Source organism: Pan troglodytes, chromosome 14 (genome assembly GCF_028858775.2).
Source record: "Pan troglodytes isolate AG18354 chromosome 14, NHGRI_mPanTro3-v2.0_pri, whole genome shotgun sequence".
Classification (NCBI taxonomy): Eukaryota; Metazoa; Chordata; class Mammalia; order Primates; family Hominidae; genus Pan; species Pan troglodytes.
In genome coordinates this window covers 20,363,742-20,389,986 of record NC_072412.2, presented here as the reverse complement: position 1 = coordinate 20,389,986, position 26,245 = coordinate 20,363,742, and the positions used below count along the sequence as shown (strand labels likewise).

At 40.7% G+C, this 26,245-nt stretch overlaps 1 protein-coding gene across 2 annotated transcripts; it reads left to right on the top strand.

Moving 5' to 3' along the window:
* The first annotated feature begins 2,469 nt into the window (after positions 1–2,469).
* On the top strand, positions 2,470–25,760 carry SKA3 (spindle and kinetochore associated complex subunit 3). Of its 2 annotated transcripts, XM_009426703.4 has the most exons (9): positions 2,470–3,599; positions 6,995–7,056; positions 7,172–7,337; positions 11,268–11,679; positions 17,766–17,851; positions 19,653–19,738; positions 21,544–21,747; positions 23,546–23,664; positions 24,212–25,760. In XM_009426703.4, coding segments are annotated over exons 1-9 (1,959 nt in total). In that variant the 5' UTR covers positions 2,470–2,776; the 3' UTR covers positions 24,213–25,760. The 2 variants fall into 2 exon arrangements, with proteins under 2 accessions (XP_009424978.2, XP_003314118.3); XM_003314070.7 differs by lacking the exon at positions 23,546–23,664 and having other exon boundaries at positions 3,274–3,599.
* The last annotated feature ends 485 nt before the right edge of the window (positions 25,761–26,245 follow it).

The window sequence follows — 26,245 nt, the reverse complement described above, 5'->3', positions numbered from 1 at the left end:
ATCCATCGCTGCAAGCATTTATCCTTTCTTTGTGTTACAAACAATCCAATTGTAGTATTTTAGCTATTTTTTTCTGGAGACAGGGTCTTACTCTGTGGCCCAGGCTGGAGTGTCGTGGCACAACCACAGCTCACTGCAGCCTCAACCTCCCCAGCTCAAGCCATCCTTCTGCCTCAGTCTCCCAAGCAGCTAGGACTACAGGTGCATACCATGGGCCTGGCCAATTTTTTGATTTTTTGTAAAGAGTTCTCACTATGTTGGCCAAGCTGGTCTCCAATTCTTAGGCTTCCCAAAGTGTTGGGATTGCAAGCGTTAGCCAGTGCGCCAGGCCATCTTTCAGCTATTTATTTTTATTTTTTTGAGATGGAGTCTTGCTCTGTCACCAGGCTGGAGTGCAGTGGCACAATCTCAGCTCACTGCAATCTCTGACTCCCTGGTTCAAGTGATTCTCCTCCTGCCTCAGCCTCCCGAGTAGCTGGAATTAAAGGCATGTGCCACCATGCCCAGCTAATTTTTCTATTTTTTAGTAGAGATGGGGTTTCACCATATTGGCCAGGATGGTCCCGATCTCCTGACCTCGTGATCCGCCTGCCTAGACCTCCCAAAGTGCTGGGATTACAGGCGTGAGCCACCACACCCGGCCTCAGCTATTTTTAAATGTTCAATAAATTATTGTTGACCGTACTCACCCAAGATTTCTGTATTATACAGCAATTCAATCTCAAGTCCATCTCATCACTGGCTGTAACTGTGGACAGTTCCTTAAATGTTTCCTCAAATATAAAATAGTTCCAACCGTATAGAGTGCTGTATACTGTGTCACCAAATGCATATTGTATAGGGTACTGTATTACACTGCTATATACAGTATGTATTTAGAAACACAAAGTTTTTGACTATTTTTATTATATTCTGAAAGCAAACATCTTCAACTGGTAAATTACATGGTATATTAAATTATTTTCAAAAAAGATATTTTTATTTATATTATTATATGTATTTTTTGAGATGGTGTCTCACTCCCACCATGCAGGCTGGAGAGCAGTGGCACGATCTCAGCTCACTGCAACCTCCACCACCTGGGTTCAAGCAATTCTCCTTCCTCAGCCTTCCCAGTGGCTAGGATTACAGGCATGCATGACCAAGCCTGGCTAAATTTTTTTTGCTAATTTTTATATTTTTAGTAGAGATGGGGTTTCACCATATTGGCCAGGCTGGTCTCGAACTCCTGACCTTGTGATCCGCCCACCTTGGCCTCCCAAAGTGCTGGGATTACAGGCGTAAGCCACCACGCCCGGCTAATTTTTGTATTTTTAGTAGAGATGGAGTTTCGCCATGTTGGCCAGGCTGGTCTGGAACTCCTGATCTCAGGTGATCCTTCTGCCTAAGCCTCCCAAAGTGATGGGATTACAGAAGTGAGCCACCGTGTGGGCCTCAGCCATACAACTTTGACAAAGTTCTTTGTGTGTCTTCCCAGTCAATCCTGGTTTCTCCTTTATTCCTGTTCCCACAGACGCAATTCTGATTTTTTTTCCCCACCTAAATTTTCTTTTTCTGTCGCCCAGGCTGGAGTGCAGTGACACAATCTCGACTTACTGCAGCCTCCACCTCCTGGGTGCAAGCCATTCTCCTGCCTCAGCCTCCTGAGTAGCTGGGATTACAGGCCTCACCACTGCACCCGGCTAATTTTATGTATTTTCAGTGGAGACAGGGTTTCACCATGTTGGTTGGGCTGGTCTTGAACTCCTGGCCTCAAGTGATCTGCCCGCCTCAGCCTCCCAAAGTGCTGGGATTACAGGCGTGAGCCATCCCGCCTGGCCATATATTATTGTTATTTTAGATAGGGTCTCGCTATGTTGCCCAAGCTGGACTCAAGCAATATTCCTGAATAGCTGGGACTACATGCAAGCACCACAGCACCCTGCCAAAATAGCTAAAAAATACACCTTCCTTAACAGTTCTGATAAATATCTTTTACTTCGTTTATTTTTCTTTTTTGAGATGCAGTCTCCCAGGCTGGAGTGCAGCGGCATGCTCTCGGCTCACTGCAACCTCCGCTTCATTGCAACCTCTGCCTCTGAGGTTCAGGCGATCCTCCCACCTCAGCGTCCCAAGTAGCTGGGATTGCAAGCCTGCACCAACATACCCAGCTAATTTTTTTTGTATTAGTAGAGACGGGTTTTATCACCTTGGCCAGGCTGGTCTTGAACTCCTGACCTCAAGTGATCCGCCCGCCTTGGCCTCCCAAAGTGTTGGGATTACAGGCGTGAGCCACCGCACCCGGCCTCTTTTACTTCGCTTAAATGTCCAATTTTAGTAGTAAAATCCCGGAAAATGTTTTTAGGAGTATGTTTAACTGAAAAGCTCATATTTTCTTTCATTTTTGGGCAATTCTTAAGGTAAGCAAACTAATGTTGCATGATAAAGCCCCCATCAAGTATCTCATACTTAAGCAAAGACCTCAAATCATTGTGGCTTTATTGCAGCTTTCCTTCAAAATATCATCTGTGACTGAGGAAATCCCTATCTTCCTATCAGACTAATGAAACCACAGGACAGCAATTAGACTTTTAAGTATTGGGTGGTTTAGAGCCCTAGATATTCTATATGCAGACTACTCATGTTTGTTTGTTTTAATAAAGACTGGTCCAAAGGCTCATTTTCACAGAAGCTACTGTTTTTCAGTTCCAGGACCAGGTAAAGATGGGCAGCTCCGTGATCCATAAAATCCAAGGGTGACGACTCAGGATTAGGACCATTTCTTGGTGACATTGAGATGGTCGAGCTGGTCCGCAATGAATCTATGCGGGGGGAACTTGGAAGTGGCGGCCGCCTTTATGGCCTCGAAGGCCTCCCTCCTGCGCACCGCCGCGTGGCCGCGCTCCTGCTCCCGGGTCATGTAGGGCATGCTCAGCCAGTAATGGTTCTCCGCCTCGATCTCCAGGCGGCGGATCATGTTCTGCTTGGCGCGCAACGACACGAACCGCGGCCGCCGGTGCTTCCCGATCCACTGACGGCCGGGAATGCGGCCGCGGTAGAGGAGCGCAGTCAGGAACATGGTGCCTGCGGAAGAGAGGGACGCGCTTTGAGGAGGCGAACTGGCGCGGCCGGACCTGGAGAGAGCAGCGGGCGCGCGCTCCAGCTCACGCCTACGGGAGTTCCCCACCGCCTCCCCTCCAGAGAAGCGGGGAGCCCAGGTAAGGCCAGCAGGCGAAGAAGGCGCTTCCTAGAGAACCGAATTCGCAGAGCTACTCACCAGCCGCGCTGCTCAAGACTCTGCGTCTCCGCGGCCGCCGGCAGACGCTGTGGCGTAAGCGCACCCGTCTCGCGGGGTCTCCTGGGGCCTCGGCGAGAGACTTCGGCTCTCGCGAGAGAGGACTGCGCCTGCGCAGAGCCGAGGACGCGTCCGGCGCCCAGATTCAAACTAGTGGCGGGAGGCTGTGAGCTGAGCGGTGGGGTCTGCGTACGCCTGGAGTCCTTCCCCGCTGTGCTCAGCATGGACCCTATCCGGAGCTTCTGCGGGAAGCTGCGGTCTCTGGCCAGCACGCTGGACTGCGAGACGGCCCGGCTGCAGCGAGCGCTGGACGGAGAGGAAAGCGGTGCGTGAGGCGGGCGGCCAGGGCACGGTGCGTGGGGTGCGCCGCGGGCGGAGGGGCGTGGCGAGTGGACGGTATGTCCCACGGGAACCGCCAGGCACTGACGGCGTGGACGGCTGCCACCGAGGCGCAGGGCGGGTGCTGCGCGTCTCAATGCTCGGCGTTTGGCGTTAGCGTAGCTCCCGGGCCTGTTTATGGTTTATTCCTAGGAACCCTTGTCGCGTGTCCGTTTTAGACCCATGTACAACCCCAAGGCTCTCTTGAGATAATGAAAGTAGCACTGTTACGTTATAAACAGAGACAGCAGCACTTAAGAATAAGAACCTAAATTAACAGATTGAGCTCATAATACATATACTAATTTATACGTGATATGCTTTCGTCACATACAATATGTGTGCTTGTCAGTAAAATACCATGTAAACCTAAACAGTTTCTCTTAGAATCAAGTTATTTAACGTTCTTTACACAATACTTTACACATATAGTGACTTTTTTCTCACTCAGGTGGTCCACAGTTGCAGTAAACCTCTGTGTTTTTCCCGCTAAACCATGTTGCCAACACAAACACTAGTACTCAACAGTGCTGGGGTTTAAAAAAATATGTGTATATAAATAAAGCAAAATTCACCATTCCCCTTTTTATTAGAGATTTTTTTAATTGTTGAAAAAGTAGTTCAGATTTTGGAATTATTTCATAAATGTCATAATTGTAATGTGCTTTAAAATATTACACCCTGCAGACTACTTTTACTTTAATTATATAATGAATGATCTCCAGTCACTTGAAAATGCCTATTTCTGCCGGGCGCGGTGGCTCACGCCTGTAATCCCAGCACTTTGGGAGGCTGAGGCGGGCGGATCACAAGGTCAGGAGATCGAGACCATCCTGGCTAACACGGTGAAACCCCGTCTCTACTAAAAATACAAAAAATTAGCCGGGCGTGGTGGCGGGCGCCGGTAGTCCCAGCTACTCGGGAGGCTGAGGTAGGAGAATGGCGTGAACCCGGGAGGCGGAACTTGCAGTGAGCCGAGATCCGCCACTGCACTCCAGCCTGAGCGACAGAGTGAGACTCCATCTAAGAAAGAAAAAACTATCTTCAGATGGCCATTAGGAATGTGAAAAGACATCAATTTCATTAGTCATCAAGGAAATGCAAATTTCATTAGTCATCAAGGAAATGCAAATTAAATCTCAGTGTAGTACAGTTGCATACCCAGCAGGATAGCTAAAACGAAAAAGAGAAAATTACCAAGTGTTTGGAAAGATGTGGAACAAATGCGCTTTTTGTTGTTGTTGTTGTTGGAGCAGTACGCACTTTTTTTTTCTTTTTTTAAAATTATTATTATACTTTTAAGTTCTAGGGTACATGTGCACAACGTGCAGGTTTCTTACATATGTATACATGCACCATGTTGGTGTGCTGCACCCATTATCTCGTCATTTACATTAGGTATATCTCCTAATGCTAGCCCTCCCCCCTTCCCCTACCCCATGACAGGCCCCAGTGTGTGATGTTCCCCTTCCTGTGTCCAAGTGTTCTCATTGTTCAATTCCCACCTATGAGTGAGAACATGCGGTGTTTGGTTTTTTGTCCTTGCAATAGCTTGCTGAGAATGATGGTTTCCAGATTCATCCATGTCCCTTACATAGGACATGAACTTATCCTTTTTTATGGCTCACATGGTGTATATGTGCCACATTTTCTTAATCCAGTCTATCATTGATGGACATTTGGGTTGGTTCCAAGTCTTTGCTATTGTGAATAGTGCGGCAATAAACATAAGTGTGCATGTGTCTTTATAGCAGCATGATTTATAATCCTTTGGGTATATACCCAGTGATGGGATGGCTGGGTCAAATGGTATTTTTAGTTCTAGATCCTTGAGGAATCGCCACACTGTCTTCCACAATGGTTGAACTAGTTTACACTCCTACCAACAGTGTAAAAGTGTTCCTATTTCTCCACATCCTCTCCAGCACCTGTTGTTTCCTGACTTTTTAATGATCGCCATTCTACTGGTGTGAGATGGTATCTCATTGTGGTTTTGATTTGCATTTCTCTGATGGCCAGTGATGATGAGCAGGAACAAATGCACTTCTTATGCACTGCTGGTGGGAGTGTGAACTGTAAAAATCATATTGGAAAACTAGCAGTATTTACTGAAGTTGAGCATGTGCATAACATATAATCCAGCACTTTTTCTAAGTCTCTTAACATACAGAAATATGAATACATTGGTACCAAAGACATGTTCTAGGAAGTTCAAAGCAAGAGTATTCATAATAGTTCCAAACTAGGCACAATCCAAAGTGTTTCAACAATAGAATAAATAAATTTGGTATCACACAGTGGAAATGCTACACAATAATGAACATGGATTAGATTATGAACGTGGAAGAATGTAACAGTTGAGTGAAAGAAGCCAGTCGCAAAAGAATACATATTATTTGAGTCCATTAAATCAAGTTCATAAGTGACAAAACTACTTCATGGCGTTAGAAATCAGGGTAAGGTGGCTGGGTGCGGTGGCTCACGCCTATAATCCCAACACTTTGAGAGGCCGAGGCGGGTGGATCACTTGAGGTCAGGAGTTCAAGACCAGCCTCACCAACATGGTGAAACCCCCATCTCTATTAAAAATATAAAACTAGCCAGATGTAGTGGCGCACACCTGTAGTCCCAGCTACTTGGGAGACTGAGACAGGAGAATCGCTTGAATCCGGGAGGTGACGGTTGCAGTGAGCCAAGATCGCACCATTGCACTCCAGCCTGGGCAACAAGAGCGAAACTCCATCTCAAAAAAAGAAAAAGAAATCAGGCTAAAGTTTACCCTTGGGGGGAAGGGAGAGACTATAAGAGGGCTTCTAGAGTTCTACTGAGGCTCTGTTTCTCCTTCTTTTTCTTGAGCTGAGGGCCAGTTGTGCAGGTATGCTCATTTTATAAAGTTCATTAAACTATATACTTAGGATTTGTATGCTTTTCAGTATGTATGTTATACAGTCATGTTACTTAATGGGGATACATTCTGAGCAACGTTAGGCAATTTTGTTATTGTGCGAACATCATAGAGCATATGTAACACAAAGGTAGATGATATGACCTACTGCATACCTAGGCTGTATGGTGTAGCCTGTCGCTCCTAGGCCACAAACCTGTATAGCATGCGACTGCATTGAATACTGTAAGCAACTGTAACATTATGGTAAGTATTTGTGTATCTAAACATAAAAAAGGTACAGTAAAAATATGGTATTATCTTATGGTACCACTGTCATATGTGATCTTTCATTGACCAAAATGTCATTATAAGGTATATGATTGTATACTATTCTTTTTCTTCCTCCTTTTCCTTACATTTATTGGACTTTTTTTCTTTCAATATTCATATTGAAGACTTTGAAGATTATCCAATGAGAATTTTATATGACCTTCATTCAGAAGTTCAGACTCTAAAGGTATCACTCCTACAATATTGATTTATTATTTTTCTGTGGCGAGTAATTTTTTTATCCTAAATAGATTTAGTCAGAAGTTAGAGAAATTAAAATGTACTTTCTTTATTCATAAAAGGATGATGTTAATATTCTTCTTGATAAAGCAAGATTGGAAAATCAAGAAGGCATTGATTTCATAAAGGCAACAAAAGTACTAATGGAAAAAAATTCAATGGATATTATGAAAATAAGAGAGTATTTCCAGAAGTATGGATATAGTCCACGTGTCAAGAAAAATTCAGGTTTGAATAACTTCATTTTATAGCATTTGTTTTAGTATTGAAGAAACAAGGCAGCATGATTAACTAAGACAACTGTAGCCTTGGCTATGGTTTTTAGTTCTAGCTCTGTCGTTATCTGACGCTTATTTGATAAATATTTAGTCAACTCTCTCTGTGTGGTGTGCTTTTGGAGTGCTAATCAGGGGTGTAATATAAAGACAGTCCTTGTTCTCCTTTCCAAAATGCCAAATGAAAGCTAGCACAATGCTAGATTTAGCACATTTAGGCTAGATGGCCTATTTAAATGAAAAACTACAAGATAAATCTTCAAAACTTGGGATAGGTGGTTTCTAGGTAGCCCTGCCAATAAAAGCTGAGAGACCTCGAGGCATGTTATTTCATTTTTCTTGTTCACAGTGTTCTCTTCTATAGAAAGAGATATTGGCTATAAAATTTGACGAAGTCCTTTTTTGATTCTAAAATTTTAATGAAGGGCTGTCTATCATAGTGGTTTAGAATTTGGAGCCAAAATGCCTGAGTTCAAATCTGTATTCCACCACTTAATAGCTGTATTATTATCTTTGTCAAGTTACTTAACCTTGTGCCTCAGTTTCTCATTTGTAAAGTGGGAATGTTTAGTATATCTATCTCATGAGATTGTATAAGGATTAAATAAGATAAAGTTGCTTACAGCAGTTCCTAGCATGTCAGTCACCCAAGATTAATTATTAACTGTTATTGTTATGCCCATACCTCTGAATGACTAACTTCAGTGTCTTCATTTTTTTTTTTTTTTGAGATGGAGTCTCGCTCAGTCGTGCAGTGGCGCGATCTCGGCTCACTGCAAGCTCCACCTCCCGGGTTCAAGCCATTCTGCCTCAGCCTCCTGAGTAGTTGGGACTACAGGGGCCCGCCACCACACCCAGCTAATTTTTTTGTATTTTTATTAGAGACGGGGTTTCACTGTGTTACCTAGAATGGTCTCGATCTCCTGACCTCGTGATCTGCCTGTCTCGGCCTCCCAAAGTGCTGGGATTACAGGCGTGAGCCACAGCGCCTGGCCCAGTGTCTTCATTTCTATTATTAAATTGAACAAGTATGTATTGAAGGTGTGTGTGGCAGGTAAGTTAAACAGTCCATGTGAGATGGGCACAGTGGCTCATGCCTGTTATCCCAGCAGTGTGGGAGATTGAGGTAGGAGGATCACTTGAGGCCAGGGCTACATAATGAGACTCTGTCTCTACAAAAAATTCTTTTACAAAATTAGCTGGGCATGGTGGTGTACACTTGGAGTCCCAGCTATTCAGGAGGCTGAGGCAGAAGGGATCCCTTAAGCCCATGAGTTCAAGGCCGCAGTGAGCTACTATCACGCCACTGCATTCCAACCTGCATGACAGAGCAAGACCCTGTCTCAATAAATAAAATACATACATACATACCTACATACAAACAACCCATACCACCACCACCACCCCCCACGTGGAATCATAGAATTCAGTTGACTTTGGTGTGAAAGAGCCACAGATTCAAATACGGGCTCCACCAGTTATTACATGCGTGACCTTGGGTAATTTCTCTAAGTTGCTTTTTCCTCACTTATAAGATGGGGATAATAATATCTTCCTATGGAGTAGTGATAATGATGATTTATTAATCTCTGAAATGACAGCCCTGTGATAAATACATCAGTAGGTTTTTGGCAACTCTTGTAGCAAGAACTTTCTGTTCTCAAAAGTAACAGAAAGCATAATGCCAAAACAACTCAGTGACTCAGAAGCTCTTCAAAGGAACAAAAACTATGAAATCAAAATATAAAACTTTAGAGATTTAAACTCAAGGCTTTTAAAACAAAACAAACAAACAAGAAAGTATATAACCGGCCAGGCACGGTGGCTCATGCCTGTAATCCCAGCACTTTGGGAGGCCAAGGCGGGCAGATCACCTGAGGTCAGGAGTTCGAGACCAGCCTAGCCAACATGGTGAGACCCTGTCTCTACTAAAAATACGAAAATTAGCTGGGTGTGGTGGCGTGTGCCTGTGATCCCAGCTACTCGTTAGGCTCATACAGGAGAATTGTTTGAACCCAGGAGGCGGAGGTTGCCGTGAGCTGAGATTGCACCACCACACTCTAGCCTGGGTGACAGAGCAAGACTCCATCTCAAAAAAAAAAAAAAGTATATAACCTATTAATGGTTGAGAAACTGTATATCTTTGAAATGCTCACCTATTATTTTTCTCAACTAGGTGTTTTATATAGGTGTTCCAGACTAAGGATACAAACTTATCTTTATATAGCAGTCTTTGCTATTTAGCTGAGGCATCTGGAAGTTACGAATCTAAAATAATATCATACTCTGTGTTAAATCTGGAACACAGTTGATTCCATACTGTCATGAAATTTTAAAATATAGTTTCAGGCCAGGTGCAGTGGCTCACGCCTGTAATCCCAACACTTTGGGAGGCTGAGGCAGGCAGATCACTTGAGCCCAGGAGTTCAAGACCAGCCTGGGCAACATGGCGAAACCCTATCTCTACAAAAAGTACAAAAAATTATCAGCATGGTGGCACATGTCTGTAGTACCAGCTGCCTGGGAGGCTGAGGTAGGAGAATCACCTGAGCCCAGTGTTGTGGGTGTGACTAGCTGGGGCTAGTGTCTCAGGTGGTAACGGAATTTACCGAGACAGTTGTAGGTAGAGAAAGGCAGATTTATTAGCGAAAGTATGAAAATACATTGCAAGGTTGCAATGGGCAGTACAGCAGAGAAGGGGCTGTCTGCAAAGAGGCAGAGGCTGAAGGGAAGTTTTATAGGGTCATGCTGGAGGCGGGCTAGGTACAGAACAAGGTTGTTGTGACCAGGCATGGTGGCTCACATGGGTAATCCCAGCACGTTGGGAGGCCGAGGTGGGCAGATCACTTGAGCTCAGGAGTTCTAGACCTGTCTAGGCAACATGGTGAAACCCTGTCTCTACCAAAAATACAAAAAATTAGCTGGGCATGGTGGTGCTTGCCTATAGTCCCAGCTTTGGAGGTTGAGGCGGCAGTGAGCCGAGATTGCCACTGCACTCCAGCCTGGGGGACAAAGTGAGACCCTGACTCAAAAAATAAAAATAAAAAAAAAAAAGAAACAAAGTTGTTGTGCCTGCAGGTTGTTTGTGATTAGCCTTTTCTCAGAACAGTTGTTCATTGTTCTCCCCAACCTGGGGCCTTCCCCCATTGTTGGCTACTTATCTGTGATTGTGCCACTGCACTCCAGCCTGGGGCAATAGTCAAAGCTACAGAAAATATATTCTGATGCTCACTGAAGTCTGAGAAAGAAAAAAAAAAGAAAGAAAAAATATTACGAAAAACTAGTAAATCACATTAAGGATGTAAGAAAATTGGACTTTTATTTGTGAATATTAATTTTTCATCTTGTAACACTTTAACTTGCTTTCCTTCTCTAATGTATAATCACAATGGGATATGGGTGCACAAGAGATACATGTCAGAACTTTATTAAAGGGACAATTGAAATAACATTTCAGCTGAGTGTGGTGGCTCATGCCTGAAATCCCATCACTTGGGGGGCCAAGGCAGGAGGATCATTTGAGCCCAGGAGTTTGACACCAGCCTGGGCAACATGATGAGACCCCATCTCTACAAAAAAAAAATTTAAAAATTAGCTGAGCATGGTGGCACACGTGTAGTCCCAGCTACCCCAGGGTCTGAGATGGGACGATCACTTGAGCCCAGGAGGTCGAGGCTGCGGTGAGCTGTGATCACACCTCTGTACTCCAGCCTGGGTGGCAGAGCGAGACCCTGTCTCAATAAATACTAAATAAATAAAATGTTTAGACAATCGGAACTTTTGCTGATTCGGGAAATTTCAGATAAGCTGTTTTCTGTTGTTTTCGTAAACGTGAAATTTTCCATTTTGAGTTTGACCAGAATATTCTGATTTTTCCTCCTAGTACACCAGCAAGAAGCCATTAACTCTGACCCAGAGTTGTCTAATTGTGAAAATTTTCAGAAGACTGATGTGAAAGATGATCTGTCTGATCCTCCTGTTGCAAGCAGTTGTATTTCTGAGAAGTCTCCACGTAGTCCACAACTTTCAGATTTTGGACTTGAGCGGTACATCGTATCCCAAGTTCTACCAAACCCTCCACAGGCAGTGAACAACTATAAGGAAGAGCCCGTAATTGTAACCCCACCTACCAAACAATCACTAGTAAAAGTACTAAAAACTCCAAAATGTGCACTAAAAATGGATGATTTTGAGTGTGTAACTCCTAAATTAGAACACTTTGGTATCTCTGAATATACTATGTGTTTAAATGAAGATTACACAATGGGACTTAAAAATGTGAGGAATAATAAAAGGTAAGCAGCTCTGTTAAAAGGCATATTTTATCTAGCTTTCTAAACCTTTTGTATTTATTGATTTTTTTTCCAGAAGAAATATAATGTTTCAGACAACATTTTTGCTTTAAAAAGTTTTCAGATATTTATTTATTTTATTTCAATAGGTTTTAGGGGAACAGATGGTGTTTGGTTACATCAATAAGTTCTTTTTTTTTTTTTTTTTTTTTTTTTTTTTGAGATGGAGGCTTGCTCTGTCACCGAGGCTGGAGTGCAGTGGCGCGATCTCAGCTCACTGCAAACTCTGCCTTCTGGGTTCACGCCATTCTCCTGCCTCAGCCTCCCGAGTAGCTGGGAATACAGGCGCCAGCCACCATGCCTGGCTAATTTTTTTGTATTTTTAGTAGAGACGGGGTTTCACCATGTTAGCCAGGATGGTCTTGATCTCCTGACCTCATGATCTGCCCGCCTGGGCCTCCCAAAGTGCTGGGATTACAGGCGTGAGCCACCGCGCCCGGCCAATAAGTTCTTTAGTGGTAAGGTTTTCAGATACTTTGTATTACAGATCTTCTCGAATCACCAATACTATCAATAAAGTGTGAGCTGTCAGTTTCTTCAGGTGAGAGACTATAGAAGTGATAAGGGCCTGAAAAAAAGATATTTGTAGGGATAGAAAAGAGGGAATAAAATTAAAGGGGTAAAATTAGTAAGAACTTGTGATTGATTTGCTATGGAGACATGGGAAAAGAGGATGATCTAGGATAAACCCCAAGTTTCTGTTTTGTTGCTTGGGATGATGTTAGAACAAGAAAAGAATACCTGGAGTATGGGAGGATAGGTGATGTGTTTACATGTTGATTTTGACATTGTTAGTGCCTCTTCATGCTTAGGCATTCTAATATCAGTTTAAAGCTCAGTGAAGAATTCAGTGCTAAACTAGATTTGGGAGTCATTAGCATGGAAATGGTGATTAAAACCGTAAGAGTTACAATGAAAATACCACTTATCAAAGTAGCCAAGCAATGTCTATAGATAAATACTTATCATTAAAAACTGTTACTATTAAAGAAGGAAAATAAACATTCATGTCAAAGAAAAAACCCCCACAACTCTGGGGATAAAAACACTAAATATAAAATTTTAATCCAAAAGATTTTTAAAAGAGTAGAATTGATAAACCTAAGAACTGGTCCTTATCTAAACATAAATACAAATAAGAGCATTAAGAACTAAGCACTATATTGTGTGTTTTGTTTGTTTGTTTTGTTTTGTTTTTCAGATGGTCTTGTTCTGTCCCCCAGGCTGGAGTGCAATGGCTCGATCTCAGCTCACTGCAACCTCCACCACTGGGTTCAAGTGATTCTCGTGCCTCAGCCACCTAAGTAGCTGGAATTGCAGGCGCACACCACTACATTTGGCTAATTTTTGTATTTTTAGTAGAGACAGGGTTTCACCATGTTGGCCAGGCTGGTCTTGAACTCCTGGCCTCAAGTGATCCACCTGCCTCGGCCTCCCAAAGTGCTGGGTTTACAGGCGTGAGCCACTGTGCCTGGCCTATGTTTTTATTTTTCTAAGCTGTCAGAAAATATGGTAGGGTATAGTATTGGGAAATTTGAAAATTTCAGATAAATTAAAGTTTTGGAAAATAATACAAAATGATAAAAATTGACTTGAAGTAGAAAACCTGGGTAGACCAGTAATCAGAGAAGAAAACTGAAAAGTTATCAGATAACAGGCCAGGCACAGTGGATCGCTTGACGTTAGGAGTTCAAGACCAGCCTGGCCAACAGGATGAAACCCTCTCTACTAAAAATATAAAAAATTAGCTGGGTTTGGTGGAGGACGCCTATAATCCCAGCTACTTGGAAGGCTGAAGCAGGAGAATTGCTTGAACCCAGGAGGCAGAGGTTGCAGTAAGCTGAGATCACGCCACTGCACTCCAGCCTAGACAACAAGAGCAAAACTCTCCAAAAAAAAAAAAAAGTTATTAGATAACGAGCTCCAAAAAGCTCTGAGCATAGATGGTGTTCTGGATGAATCCTTTCTAATGTTATGTTATGTCATGTTACTGTTTTGAGACAAGGTCTTGCTCTGTTCCCAGGCTGGAGTGCACTGGGGCAATCTCAGCTCACTGCAACCTCCGCCTCCAGTTTAAGTGATTCTGGAGCCTCAGCCACCTGAGTAGCTGGGACTGCAGGCATGAGCCACCACACCTGGCTAATTTTTCTATTTTTAGTAGAGATGGGGTTTTGCCACGTTGCCCACACTGCTCTTGAACTCCTGGGCTCAAGTAATCCACCTGCCTCAGCCTCCCAGAGTGCTGGGATTACAGGTGTGAGCTACCACGCCCAGCCTAACATCATTCTTGATGCTCTGGCCAGTGTAATGAGATAGGAAATAAGAAATATTTCTGTGTTGCACTTCTAGGCCATTTTGTACCTAGGCAACTCAAGAAAATCACATGAAAAACGTATAGAAATAATAAAATTCAAGTAAGAGGCTGATAGAAGATATATATTTTATATAGTTACACAGGGCAACTATTTCTTTCTTTATGTATTTATTTATTTATTTTTAGAGACAGGTTCTTAGTCTGTCACCCAGGCTGGAGTGCAGAGGCATCATCATAGCTCACTGCAGCTTCGACTTCCTAGACTCAAGCAGTCCTCCTGCCTCAGCTTCCCAAGGAGTAGGTGGGACTACAGGTGTGGACCACCATGCCTGCCTTTTTTTTTTTTTTTTTAACTTTCTGTAAAGACAGGGTCTCACTGTGTTGCCCAGGCTAGTCTCTAAGTCCTGGCCTCAAGTGATCCTGAAGGTATTTTTGAAGTAAAGATGATTCAGTAAATTATACTGGAACAATTAGTTAACTGGAAAAAAAATCAAGTCATCTCTGCCTCAAGTCAACATAAAATATAGATAGATCAAAAAGTTAAATATTTAGATAAATTATTTAAAAAATAAAAAAATATAGATAAGTTATCTGTTTAAACAGTGAAAGAGTATACTGCAATTACCAATATGTTTGTAATTGCAAGAAACTTGTAAATTAATTGACATGATTAGACATCTTAACGATATTTGTTTATTCTATTCAGAAATATGGAAGGGAACATGAGTCAGGCATGGTGATTCATGCCTTAGTTCCACCTGCTTGGGAGGCTGAGCTGGGAGAATCACATGAACCCAGGAGTTTGAAACCAGCCTGCGCAACATAGCTAGATCCCACCTCTAAAAAAATAAAAATAAAATAAATAGACTGGAACATGAAGCATATAAAGGGCAAAAAATAAACCAAGAAAATAATTGCATTGAGGGCTATTACACACATACTAACAAGAAACCACTAACACCAAAAGCAGCCTAGGCAATGGACAGGAATAGATATGACTAATAAATATTTTAAAAACAGTTTTGTCTATCAAAATAGTACAAAGCATATTTGTTTTAACTGTTAGAAGAGTACAATGAAACGTGTGTTCATATATCATTGTCAGGAATGTGTCATGGAAAGAGTTGATTCTTAACTGTTTAAAACCTTTTACCTAGGTAAATGACTATTTTACCTCTACGAAAACTTAACAAACATTTTGGCACAGTAGTGTTTATTACAGCCTTATTTTAAATGGGGAGAATTGGAAAGAACCAAAATAACTAACAGTAGAAAGTAGATAAATTATGGCATAACATCAAAGCTAGAAATCATACTAAAGAATATGGATAGATTTAATCACATACAAAATTTAAACCACTGTATCATAAAATATTTGACCAACGACAAAGCAGGAAAAGTGTTATAACATGATAAATATATGTGCATATATATGTTATATAGATACATAACATGTTTTAAAAACCCATATGCAGTAATTAGTGAAAGACAGACATCCCAATTTTTAAAACAAGCAAAGACATGAATTAACAAAAGAAGAGGCCGGGCGCGGTGGCTCACGCCTGTAATCCCAACACTTTGGGAGGCCAAGGTGGGTGGATCACTTGAGGTCAGGAGTTCAAGACCAGCCTAGCCAACATGGTGAAATCCTGGCTCTACTAAAAATACACAAATTAGCCGGGCGTGGTGACAGGCGCCTGTAGTCCCAGCTACTCGTTAGGCTCATAGAGAAGAATTGTTTGAACCCAGGAGATGGAGGTTGCAGTGAGCTGAGATCGTGCCACTGCACTCCAGCTTAGGTGACACAATGAGACTCCATCTCAAAACAAAAAACCCCAGAAGAAATACAATTGACTAATAAGCATATGAACACTTTTAGCCTTGCAGGTAATCAAGGAAATTCAAATAAAAAAATGAGATGTCATTTTTCAACTATCCAGATGCATATTTGGCTAAAACATATCCAGATGTTTTTATTTCCAAGTTTTAACTAGGCTTATTAATGTTAAGAGAGAGAATACCAAAAAAGACAGGTTATATTCAGTGTTGATAAGACATAAGAAAATGCTTTTATAATGCTGGTGGCCACTGGTGAATCTTTCTTAGGGAAAATTGTCAGTGTATATAAAAGCCTTTATGAAATTTTACTTAAATGAACAAATTCAAGGAAAACAAAGTGTGCATATAGTGTTATATATATAACACTATTATTTCATTTATAGTTCAAAAGTTCAAAAGCACAAAAATTATATTAAGAGTACACAAGTAGTTAAAGTACCAAGCAAATCTAGACAGAAATTTCCCTCTGTAGGGCAGAGATGGGTACCAAGTTGGGAAGCTTCCATAGAGGACTACACAGGTACTAGTAGTATTCTTTCTTTCTTTTTATTTTTAGAGACAGGGTCTCACTGTCATATTTTGGTTCTTTCCAATTTCCCCCTATTATAAATAAGCTGTGATAAATACTACTGTGCCCAAATGTTTGTTGAGTTTTCTTAGAGGTAAAATGACTGGGTAAAAGGTTTTAGACATTTACAAATCAACTCTTTCCATGAAACATTCCCAACACCCAGGCTAGAGTGCAGTGGCAGGATGATAGCTCACTGCAGCTATGAACTGGGTTCGAGTGGTTCTTCCACTCAGCCTCCTGCGTAGCTGAGGCTACAGGTATGTGCCGCAACTCCCAGCTAATTTTAATTTTTTTTATATTTTGTAGAGATGGGGTCTTGCTATGTTGCACAGCCTGATCTCCAACTCATAGCCTGAAGAGATCCTCCCACTTTGGCCCTGCAACAGGCATAAGCCACTATGCCCAGCCCTTTTATATTTAGAACTTTTGTACAACATATATATTCTTTTGTATATGTGCCATACTGTATACACACTTTTTAAAAAATGTTTTACACAATGACCAGGCGTAGTGGCTCACACCTGTAATCCACACCTGTAATCCCAGCACTTTGGGAGGTCAAGGTGGGTGGATCACCTGAGGTCAGGAGTTCGAGACCAGCCTGGCCAACATGGTGAAACCCTGTCTCTACCAAAAAAATATAAACATTAGCCAGGCGCAGTGGTGTACGCCTGTAGTCCCAGCTACTCGGGAGGCTTAGGTGGGAGAATCACTTGAACCTGGGAGGTGGAGGTTGCAATGAGCCGAGATAGCACCACTGCACTTCAGCCTGGCGGCAGAGCAAGACCATGTCTCAGAAAGAAAAAAAAAATGTTTACACAAGATGTTAAAGACAGCATGGGTCATTATGTTTAAATTCAAAACTGGAAACTTGTAAGTGAAAATCAGTCCTGAACTATCTTGTATTCAGTGATATTCTCTTTATAACTATTTTACAGACATCTGTGTAATTGGCTAGGACAATGATAATCATATGACAGGATCAGTCATTTTAGTCTTAAAAAAATGGCAAGTTTTTAATCTATATGTGTACACTGGTTATAAAATTCCACTTTAGGATTTTGAAGCCCCAGGAGTTACATAGTTCCCTTTTTGAACTAATAAGTTGAACTTAATGGTCCTTAACCTTTTTGTACCATGGATATATATTAGAAAAAAGAAAAGAATTTGTTTCGTGGGACTTCTATACCATAAAGCATAACTCAATGTTTGTCCAAACTTGATATTTAGTAAGGTTAAATTTTTTTTCCCAGAGATTGAATGTTAACTTTTTTAACCTTGTAATTTCCCCATGAATCACACCAGTGAGGAGGCCATAGATACAGAATCCAGGCTCAATGATAATGTTTTTGCCACTCCCAGCCCCATCATCCAGCAGTTGGAAAAAAGTGGTAAGTATAAGAATCAAGTTACTTCTCAGGAACATTTTTCCCAAACTATCTTTGAACAAAATTGATTTCATCATCTTAGACATTCTAATAGTTTTCTTCATCTGTTTAATTCCTAACATTGGATTACATTAAGTACTATTTCATTCAGCATGATTTTGTCCAAGAGAAAGAAAATTTTCTGGTATTTTTTAATACTCTTGATTATGTTCAATATCTGTCAGCTTGTTATTAACATTTTAATTTGAAACTTACATATTCACCAATCTTTTGATGTAGAGCCATAGTACTTTTTCTTTTAATCTATTGATTAGAGTTGTGCATTATCTTATATAAACCACGCACGGAATACATCAGCTGCCAATTTAAATTTTGGTTTCTTTTAAATAGCTCAGTAACTTAAAGAAAATTTTCATACAGTGTTTTCATATTTGTCCCAGCAAACATGAAAACATTGGTGTTCATGAAAAAGCAAGATAAAAAAATCCTAGAGTTTTATGATTTTTTTGTTTTGTTTTCTTTGAGACAGGGTCTCACTCTGTTGCCCAGACTGGAGTGTAGTGGCACGATCTTGGCTCACTGCAGCCTCAACTTCCCAGGCTCAAGCAATCCTCTCAAGTATCCGGGACTATAGGCACACACCACGACGTCCAGCTAATTTTTGTATTTTTTTTATAGATGGGGTTTCGCCATGTTGCCCAGGCTGGTCACAGCTGTAGACAACTCATTGCAACCTCCGCCTCTTGGGCTCAACCAGTCCTCCCACCTCAGCCCCCACGTAGCAGGGACTACAGGCTTACACCACCATGCCCAGCTAATTTTTGTATTTTTTTGGTAGAGGGGTTTCACCATGTTGCCAATGCTGGCCTCAAACTCCTGGACTCAAGCGATCTGCCCACCTTGGCCTCCCAAAGCACTTCATCCTTTTTAATTGATAAATAGTATTCTACTGTATATATGAGCCATATTCATTTGCTGATTAGGAGGTAGTGTTTTTATTTTTTATTATTATAGGCAGTGCCTTAAGGAAATTTTCCCTTGTGCATATGTGTGTTTCTCATATCTAGGAGTAGAATTGCCAGGTCAAAGGGCATGCACATTTTTACTTATTCTAGAAAATGCTGAATAGTCAGCTAAGAGTAGCTGTTAAGATTTATCTTCTCACTAGTGGTATTGAGTTCCTGTTTCTCCGTCTTTTCCAGTACTTGATGATTTTTAGACTTAAGATATTTTGCCAGTTAGATTGTTTTTCTAACATATTTACCTTTTCTCTTTGTTGTTTTTTAAGGTTGCCTCAATGATACTATGTGTTCTAGATAGCAATTGTCTATATATGCATGGGTCTCTCTTGTCTTTATATGCATGGGTCTCTCTTGTTCTTATCTTTAATTTTTCCATCCCTGGTTAATGTTACACTGTTTTTAACTACTGTACCTTTGGAGTAAGTCCTGCCATCTTGGAAGACAAGTGACCTGTTCTCCCTCTTCCTCCTCCTTTGTCAGAAGTTTGATAATTTTCTTCATAAAGGTTTTACACCATTTTTAATAGATATATTTGTAGGTATCTTGTCTTTCTTGCTACTGTGAAAAGTATCTTTTTTCAAATTATATGTGTAATAGTTTGTTGCTTTTATGTTTAATATATATTACAACACAACTATTTGTTATTGTGTATTACTCTTGCATCCTTGCTGAACTTTAGTAGTGCTAATGATAATTACATATGTAAATATGAGATTTTTTTCCTGTCCAGTTAAGCATACTATAGTTATAGTTTTTTAATGACCATTTTATGTGTCTTTTAGATGCCGAATATACCAACTCTCCTTTGGTACCTACATTCTGTACTCCTGGTTTGAAAATTCCATCTACAAAGAACAGCATAGCTTTGGTAACTTGAAATTTGGCATAAATTTGGCATAAAATTGAAAGCCACAATCTTTCTCCTAAAGACTCAAATACACTACTGCTTGCAGGCTCAAAGAGTCTGTTTAGAAGACATGGATGAATCCAGCTTTTAGGAATGTATTTACAGTGCATTTCTGGAGGGTAGCTTGGCAGCATAAATCAATTGCTCTAAAAAATATTTTTCATACCTTTAAACCATATCTCAGAATTTTTTCTAAGGCAAATTGGGACAAAGATTTAAACAAGTTATAGAGTAAGGAACAGCATTATTTATAAGCAGAAAACATGGGAAACAGTATAAATATCGAATGATATCAAAGAACTAAAACACAGCAAGGCATATCCATAAGATCAGGTGTTACGTATACTATCATGTTTTGAAAAACAGATGAGAGCATATAAAAAGAATGTTTTCAAGAAATATTAATCATATGGAAAATGATGTGTGTGTATGTACACACACACATATATATACACATATTTTAAGGAAAAAGAGTGGATAGAAACAGCAAAGTGTAGTTATCTCTGGGTGATAAAATTATGGGTGATTTTGTGCTTTTTTTCCCTAAATTTTACCAACAAATAAATTTAATCAGATTTCATCAAATCAAAACCTTATCCCTCTTTAGTCAGTATGGTCACTTAACCAATGCTATAGAAAACCAATACTGTATTAGGGTATCCAATAGAATTTTCTATAATGATGGAAATGTTTTATAGTCTGCACTGTCCAGTATGGTAGCCTCTAATCACGTTATTGAGCACTGAAAATGTGGCTAGTATATCTGCAGAACTAATATTTAATTCTTTAAATTTTATTTAATTTTAATTAGCTTAAAATTTAATTTAAAGAGCCCCATGTGGCTGTGGCTACTATATTGGACAGTGCAGCTGTGGATGAACACAGGGCTGTGTTATCAGTTGAAGTATCAGGTTATCTGCCTGTTAGTACCTGCCATTTACAATTAATCTACTCCTTATGTTCACATGGAAGGTACCCTACTGAGGTGACACTCTATCCTCTCTCTCTGTTAACTCTGACCTGAGAGAGATGAAGCGACTTACCCAACTGGCTGATTTAGCATGAATAATCTGCATACTAAACTTACCTCTGATCTGCTTTCTTCCTTTTGGGAGTGCATGTGGTAACATTTGTTCATGCTGTGATTTTCGTCTGACTACACTCACTGTTTCCTGAGATGGGGTGGGAGTATCCATCTAAATCTTTGGTTCATTCTATATAGTTATGACATTAAGCGTTTTTTTGGTTTTTGTTTTGTTTTGTTTTGTTTGAGACGGAGTCTCTGTCACCCAGGCTGGAGTGCAGTGGCGCGATCTTGGCTCACTGCAACCTCTGCCTCTGGGTTCAAGCAATTCTCCTGCCTCAGTCTCCTGAGTAGCTGGGATTACAGGCAGGCGCCACCACACCTGGCTAATTTTTTGTATTTTTAGTAGAGACGGGGTTTCACCATGTTGGCGAAGCTGGTCTCAAACTCCTGACCTCATGATCGGCCCACCTCGGCCTCCCAAAGTGCTGGGATTACAGGCATGAGCCACCGCACCTTGCTGACATTAAGCTTTAACTCAGCCTTTATTAGTAATGAAGATGATATTTTGTCCTCTGTATGCCATTTGTTCTTGATTTTGTTTAGAACTTGGTCAGAGAAGATGGGGCATATGGGAGCCTATTAGAGACCCCAATAGAAGTAACAAATGATTAACTATTTTTATTTACTACATTATGTTATATTACCATATCTAGACTAATGGTCTATTTTTATTCAATAGGTATCCACAAATTACCCATTATCAAAAACAAATAGTTCATCAAATGATTTGGAAGTTGAAGATGGTACTTCGTTGGTCTTAAATTCAGACACATGCTTTGAGAATTTAACAGATCCCTCTTCACCTACGATTTCTTCTTATGAGAATCTGCTCAGAACACCTACACCTCCAGAAGTAACTAAAATTCCAGAAGATATTCTCCAGGTTATTTTTCCAGGCTTTTTTTTTTTTTTTTTTTTTTTTGCTGATATTCTTTTCAATATGAAATATTTAAAGACCTGAAACTGCATATAAACTGTCTTATTTATCATTGGGCTAGTGTGCTAATTTTGGTGATGAGAGACTCTAAATTCTGAGCTGTCAGGACCTTATTTTCTAATACTTGTTCAACTGTGGTTTCCATGTCGATCATGGTTCCATTAGAAGTGTTGCTGGCAAAGTCAGAAAAGTCATTTACCCTACAATTTCCCAGAGCCAGGGTATCATGAATAACATACCAGTGTTTCTTGAACTTGAGACTTCTTGGACCTCAGTTTAAGAAACACTGATTGATGTATATTAGAATATAGTCATGTGCTGTATAACATTTTGGTCAATGATGGACTGCATATGCCACAGCAGTCATAAGATTATGATACTGTATTTTTACTGTACATTTTCTGTGTTTAGATACACAAGTGCTTATCACTGTGTAGCAAGTGCCTGCACTATTCAGGACAGTTACATGCTGTACAGGTTTGTAGCCTAGGAGCAATAGGCTATACCATTTAGCCTAGGTGTGTGGTAGGGTATACCATCTAGGTTTGTGTAAGTACTGTGATGTTCACACAGTGATGAAATCACCTAATGCATTTCTCAGAATGTATCCCTATTGTTAAGTGATGCCTGACTATATCTGATTCTGTAGTATTTAACAGCAGTTACCATTAGTCTACTAATGACTTATAACAACTGCCAATTCTAAATAACCAGTCTGATTCTTTGACAGTCCCCCTCCTTAATAGAAGTTACAGTGTTTGGCAATTATTACTTACACGTGTGGAATTCTTAATAGCCATTCTAGAAATCTTCCTGACTTATGGAGACCCATGAGAAGGATAAATCACTTAGGAAAATACTCAGATGCCATTAGAACTGACTCATGCTAGGATATCAATAAAGTACTTGTTATCCTTTTTTCTCTGTCTTTTCTGCTTTTCTGGAAGATATAATAAATTGCATGAAGAAGGAGCATCTTCTGTCTTTATGAAAATTATATAGTTTCCACTTCCCTATGGTTGCTTCATCTCTCCTTATTTCTTTGTAAAAGGAAGGAAGCCTTATATTTACTATATCACCCCTTTATGCATGAAAAAATTATAGCTGATACTTCATGTTCTCCTTTCATAATTTTTATAATTGATGACCTTCCTTTTGAGCATTCGTTTTACATCTTTCCTTTGTGTATTTTCCCTAACATCTTTGTTAAGGCTTAATTTCCTCTCAGGGATATATTGCTACTTGTTTTCACTAACCTCAGTCAGAATACATTTTAAGCTTTAAAAATCAGTCCTTCGCATCCAAGTTAAATTTCTAATATCTCCATCTTTTCATTGCCGTTAGCATGTCTTTTTTTTTTTTTTTTTAGACCAAGTCTCGCTCTGTCTCCTAGGCTGGAGTGCAGTGACATGATCTCAGCTCACTGCAACCTCCGCCTCTGGGGTTCAAGTAATTCTTGACCCTCAGCCTCCTGAGGAGCTGGGATTACAGGTGTGTGCCACCACTCCTAGCTAGTTTTTGTATGTTTAGTAGAGACGAGGTTTTACCTGTTGTCCAGCCTGGTCTCAAACTCCTGACCTCAAGTGATCCACCTGCCTTGGCCTCCCAAAGTGCTGGGACTACAGGCGTGAGCCACCATGCCCACCCCATAGCTTTTATTGAACATTTTGTAACTTCTTCCAAATTTAGGTTATGTTATTCATATGGCTCGATAAAAAGGAATTTGCTTTTTTTTTTTTTTTAGCTTTTATCAAAATACAACTCAAACCTAGCTACTCCAATAGCAATTAAAGCAGTGCCACCCAGTAAAAGGTTCCTTAAACATGGACAGAACATCCGAGATGTCAGCAACAAAGAAAACTGGTGAGTATGTTACCTTTGTAAAGAAAGTTCATGTGTTATTTGAGGAGGACATTTAAAAATTAACATTTGACCATCCTGACCAACATGGTGAAACCTCGTCTCTACTAAAAATACAAAAATTAGCCAGGTGTGGTGGTGCACACCTGTAGTCCCAGCTACTCAGGAGGCTGAGGCAGGAGAATCGCTTGAATCTGGGACGTGGAGGTTGCAGTGAGCCGAGATCATGCCACTGCACTCCAGCCTGGCAACAGAGCGAGACTCCATCTCAAAAAAAAAAAAAAAAAAAAAATTAACATTTGAATATTAGTAAAAATTTTGTTTTTAATTGACATTTGCCAGCTTAAGTTAATAGCCTGTCTCTATCTTTTGATATAGAACTTGTGATCCCTGAATCTCAGATTCCCGAATTATCCAGTTTAATGATATCAGTGGGAATCTATCCTCAATTATTTTATAAGTGTAAAATATATAGCCACAGTATTGTGTCATTTGTCTTAATGGCTTTTAATTTTATTAAATTGATATTTGTTGTTTGTATCTGTTGCAGAAATTCCAGTGGATCTATCCAATACAGAAACTGAACAGAATGAGATGAAAGCCGAGCTGGACCGATTTTACCATTCACATTGCCCTGCCTCTGTCCCCCTTTAAACGTTGACCCATTTTAAAGACAAACATGAACATTAACATCATAATATGCTTTTTATGAAGTTTCAATAAGGTTTAACCTTAGTCTTGTTAACATGTAGCCCAGTCATTCATTCTTTAGTGTTTCATTGATATTAAATTACCCAGCTTAATCAACAGAATGCTTTAAGTAGTACCAGGAAGTAGGACAAGTGATTTTAAAAATATAAAGGTGTTTGCTACTCAGATGAGGCCGCCCCTGACCTTCTGGCCAGAGAGACATTGCTGCCAGCCAGCTCTGCCTTCCCATCATCTCCTTTCAGGACCGTCCCACACCTTCTACTTGCTCAGTGCTGTCTGAAGATGCAGTTGCTGTTTGCAAACAACAAGAACACCAGTTAAACTACTTAGGAAAAGAGAGAGATTTGCAGGCCTGGGTAACTATATACTGTGACCATTGGAGGTGGAGACAGGTCTCAACAGTTGGAACCAGGAACTCTGCTGTCAGGTTGTGAGTTTTGTTTCTCTTTTCTCCCAGCTTTTCACTGTGTGGGGGTCTTTTCTCTTATGTCAGCTCTTTCTATCACATGGCAGCTGACCTCACGCTCCACTCTGCAGCTTGGACACCCAGTAGACCCTGAATTTCACTCTCTCTAAAAGGTTCTGAGGGCTCATCCTGGGCCAGGGGCCCTCCTGTGCGCTGTTAGCTATGGCCACGGGAGCCTCCGGAGCTGCCTGGTAGCTTCAGGTTGACCTGCTTATCAAGCCTACGAGCCTTCTGATTTAAGTACAGCTGGAAAGTATTATCTAATTAAGTTCATGATAGTGCTTTTGGAGAACTTGTCAAATTACAGCCAATGAGAAAATAAGGACCTAGCATACTGTGGAAAACCATTAAAAATTTGAGAAGAAACAACAAGTATTATGTCAACTTACTTCAAAGGCGTAGTTTTCGGAATTTGATGCAGTAAAGATTACCCTGTTTTATGATTGTTCCTTGAAAGTCAAATGGGGGACCTGTCCATTGTGCTCTATTAATCTTGTCAGAAAACTGTCACCAAAACAAAACTTGAGTTTGTCCTTGTTCTAGGAGTTACTGGGTAGTTGTAAGTATAATTTTTATTAAATATAATGTAAAATGTTAAGATACTTAGTTTTGTTTTTCAAAGTAAAGCTGTAGTCAGCCTTATGTATGCCATTGACTCTGAAATGTATACCAGCCTTTCACTGTGTACCGTGTGTATATAAATCCACAGAACCGGATGAGCTGCTTAGGGAGGGAATATATTCAAAGTGTACCAAGGACCAAATCCTGGAGTTCTCCCAACTTTAGAGGATGGAAAGGGGCAGAGTAATCTAGCAAAGGAGACTGAGAAGAGGCCAGTGAAGTAGGAAGAAAGTATTTCAAGGAGAGTGATGATTCTGTGAATATTGCTGAGAATTCAAATAAAAAGAGGACTGAGAATTGACTGTTGGGTTTGGCAAAGTCGATGTTATTGACAACATTGATTAATTTTGATGGAGTGCTGGTACTAGAAGTCTGTAGTGGATGGAAGAGAAAACAGCTGAGGAGGTAAAACAGTGGCTTTAGACAGCTCTTTTGAGGAGCTTTGCTAAAGAAGGGAGGCGAGAGAAGGCGTAGTAGCTAGAAGAGGTTATGTAGTGAAGAGGTTTTTTAAAGATGAGTGTATTAGTCTGTTCTCACGCTGCTAATAAAGACATACCCAAGACTGGGTAATTTATAAAGGAAAGAGGTTTAATGGACTCACAGTTCCACATGGCTGGGGAGGCCTCACAATCATGGCAGAAGGCAAAGGGGGAAGCAAGACACGTCTTACATGGTGGCAGCCAAGAGGGTATGTGCAGGGGAACTCCCCTTTATAAAACCATCAGATCTCGTGAGACTTATTCACTACCATGAGAACAGCATAGGAAAGACCCGACCCCGTGATTC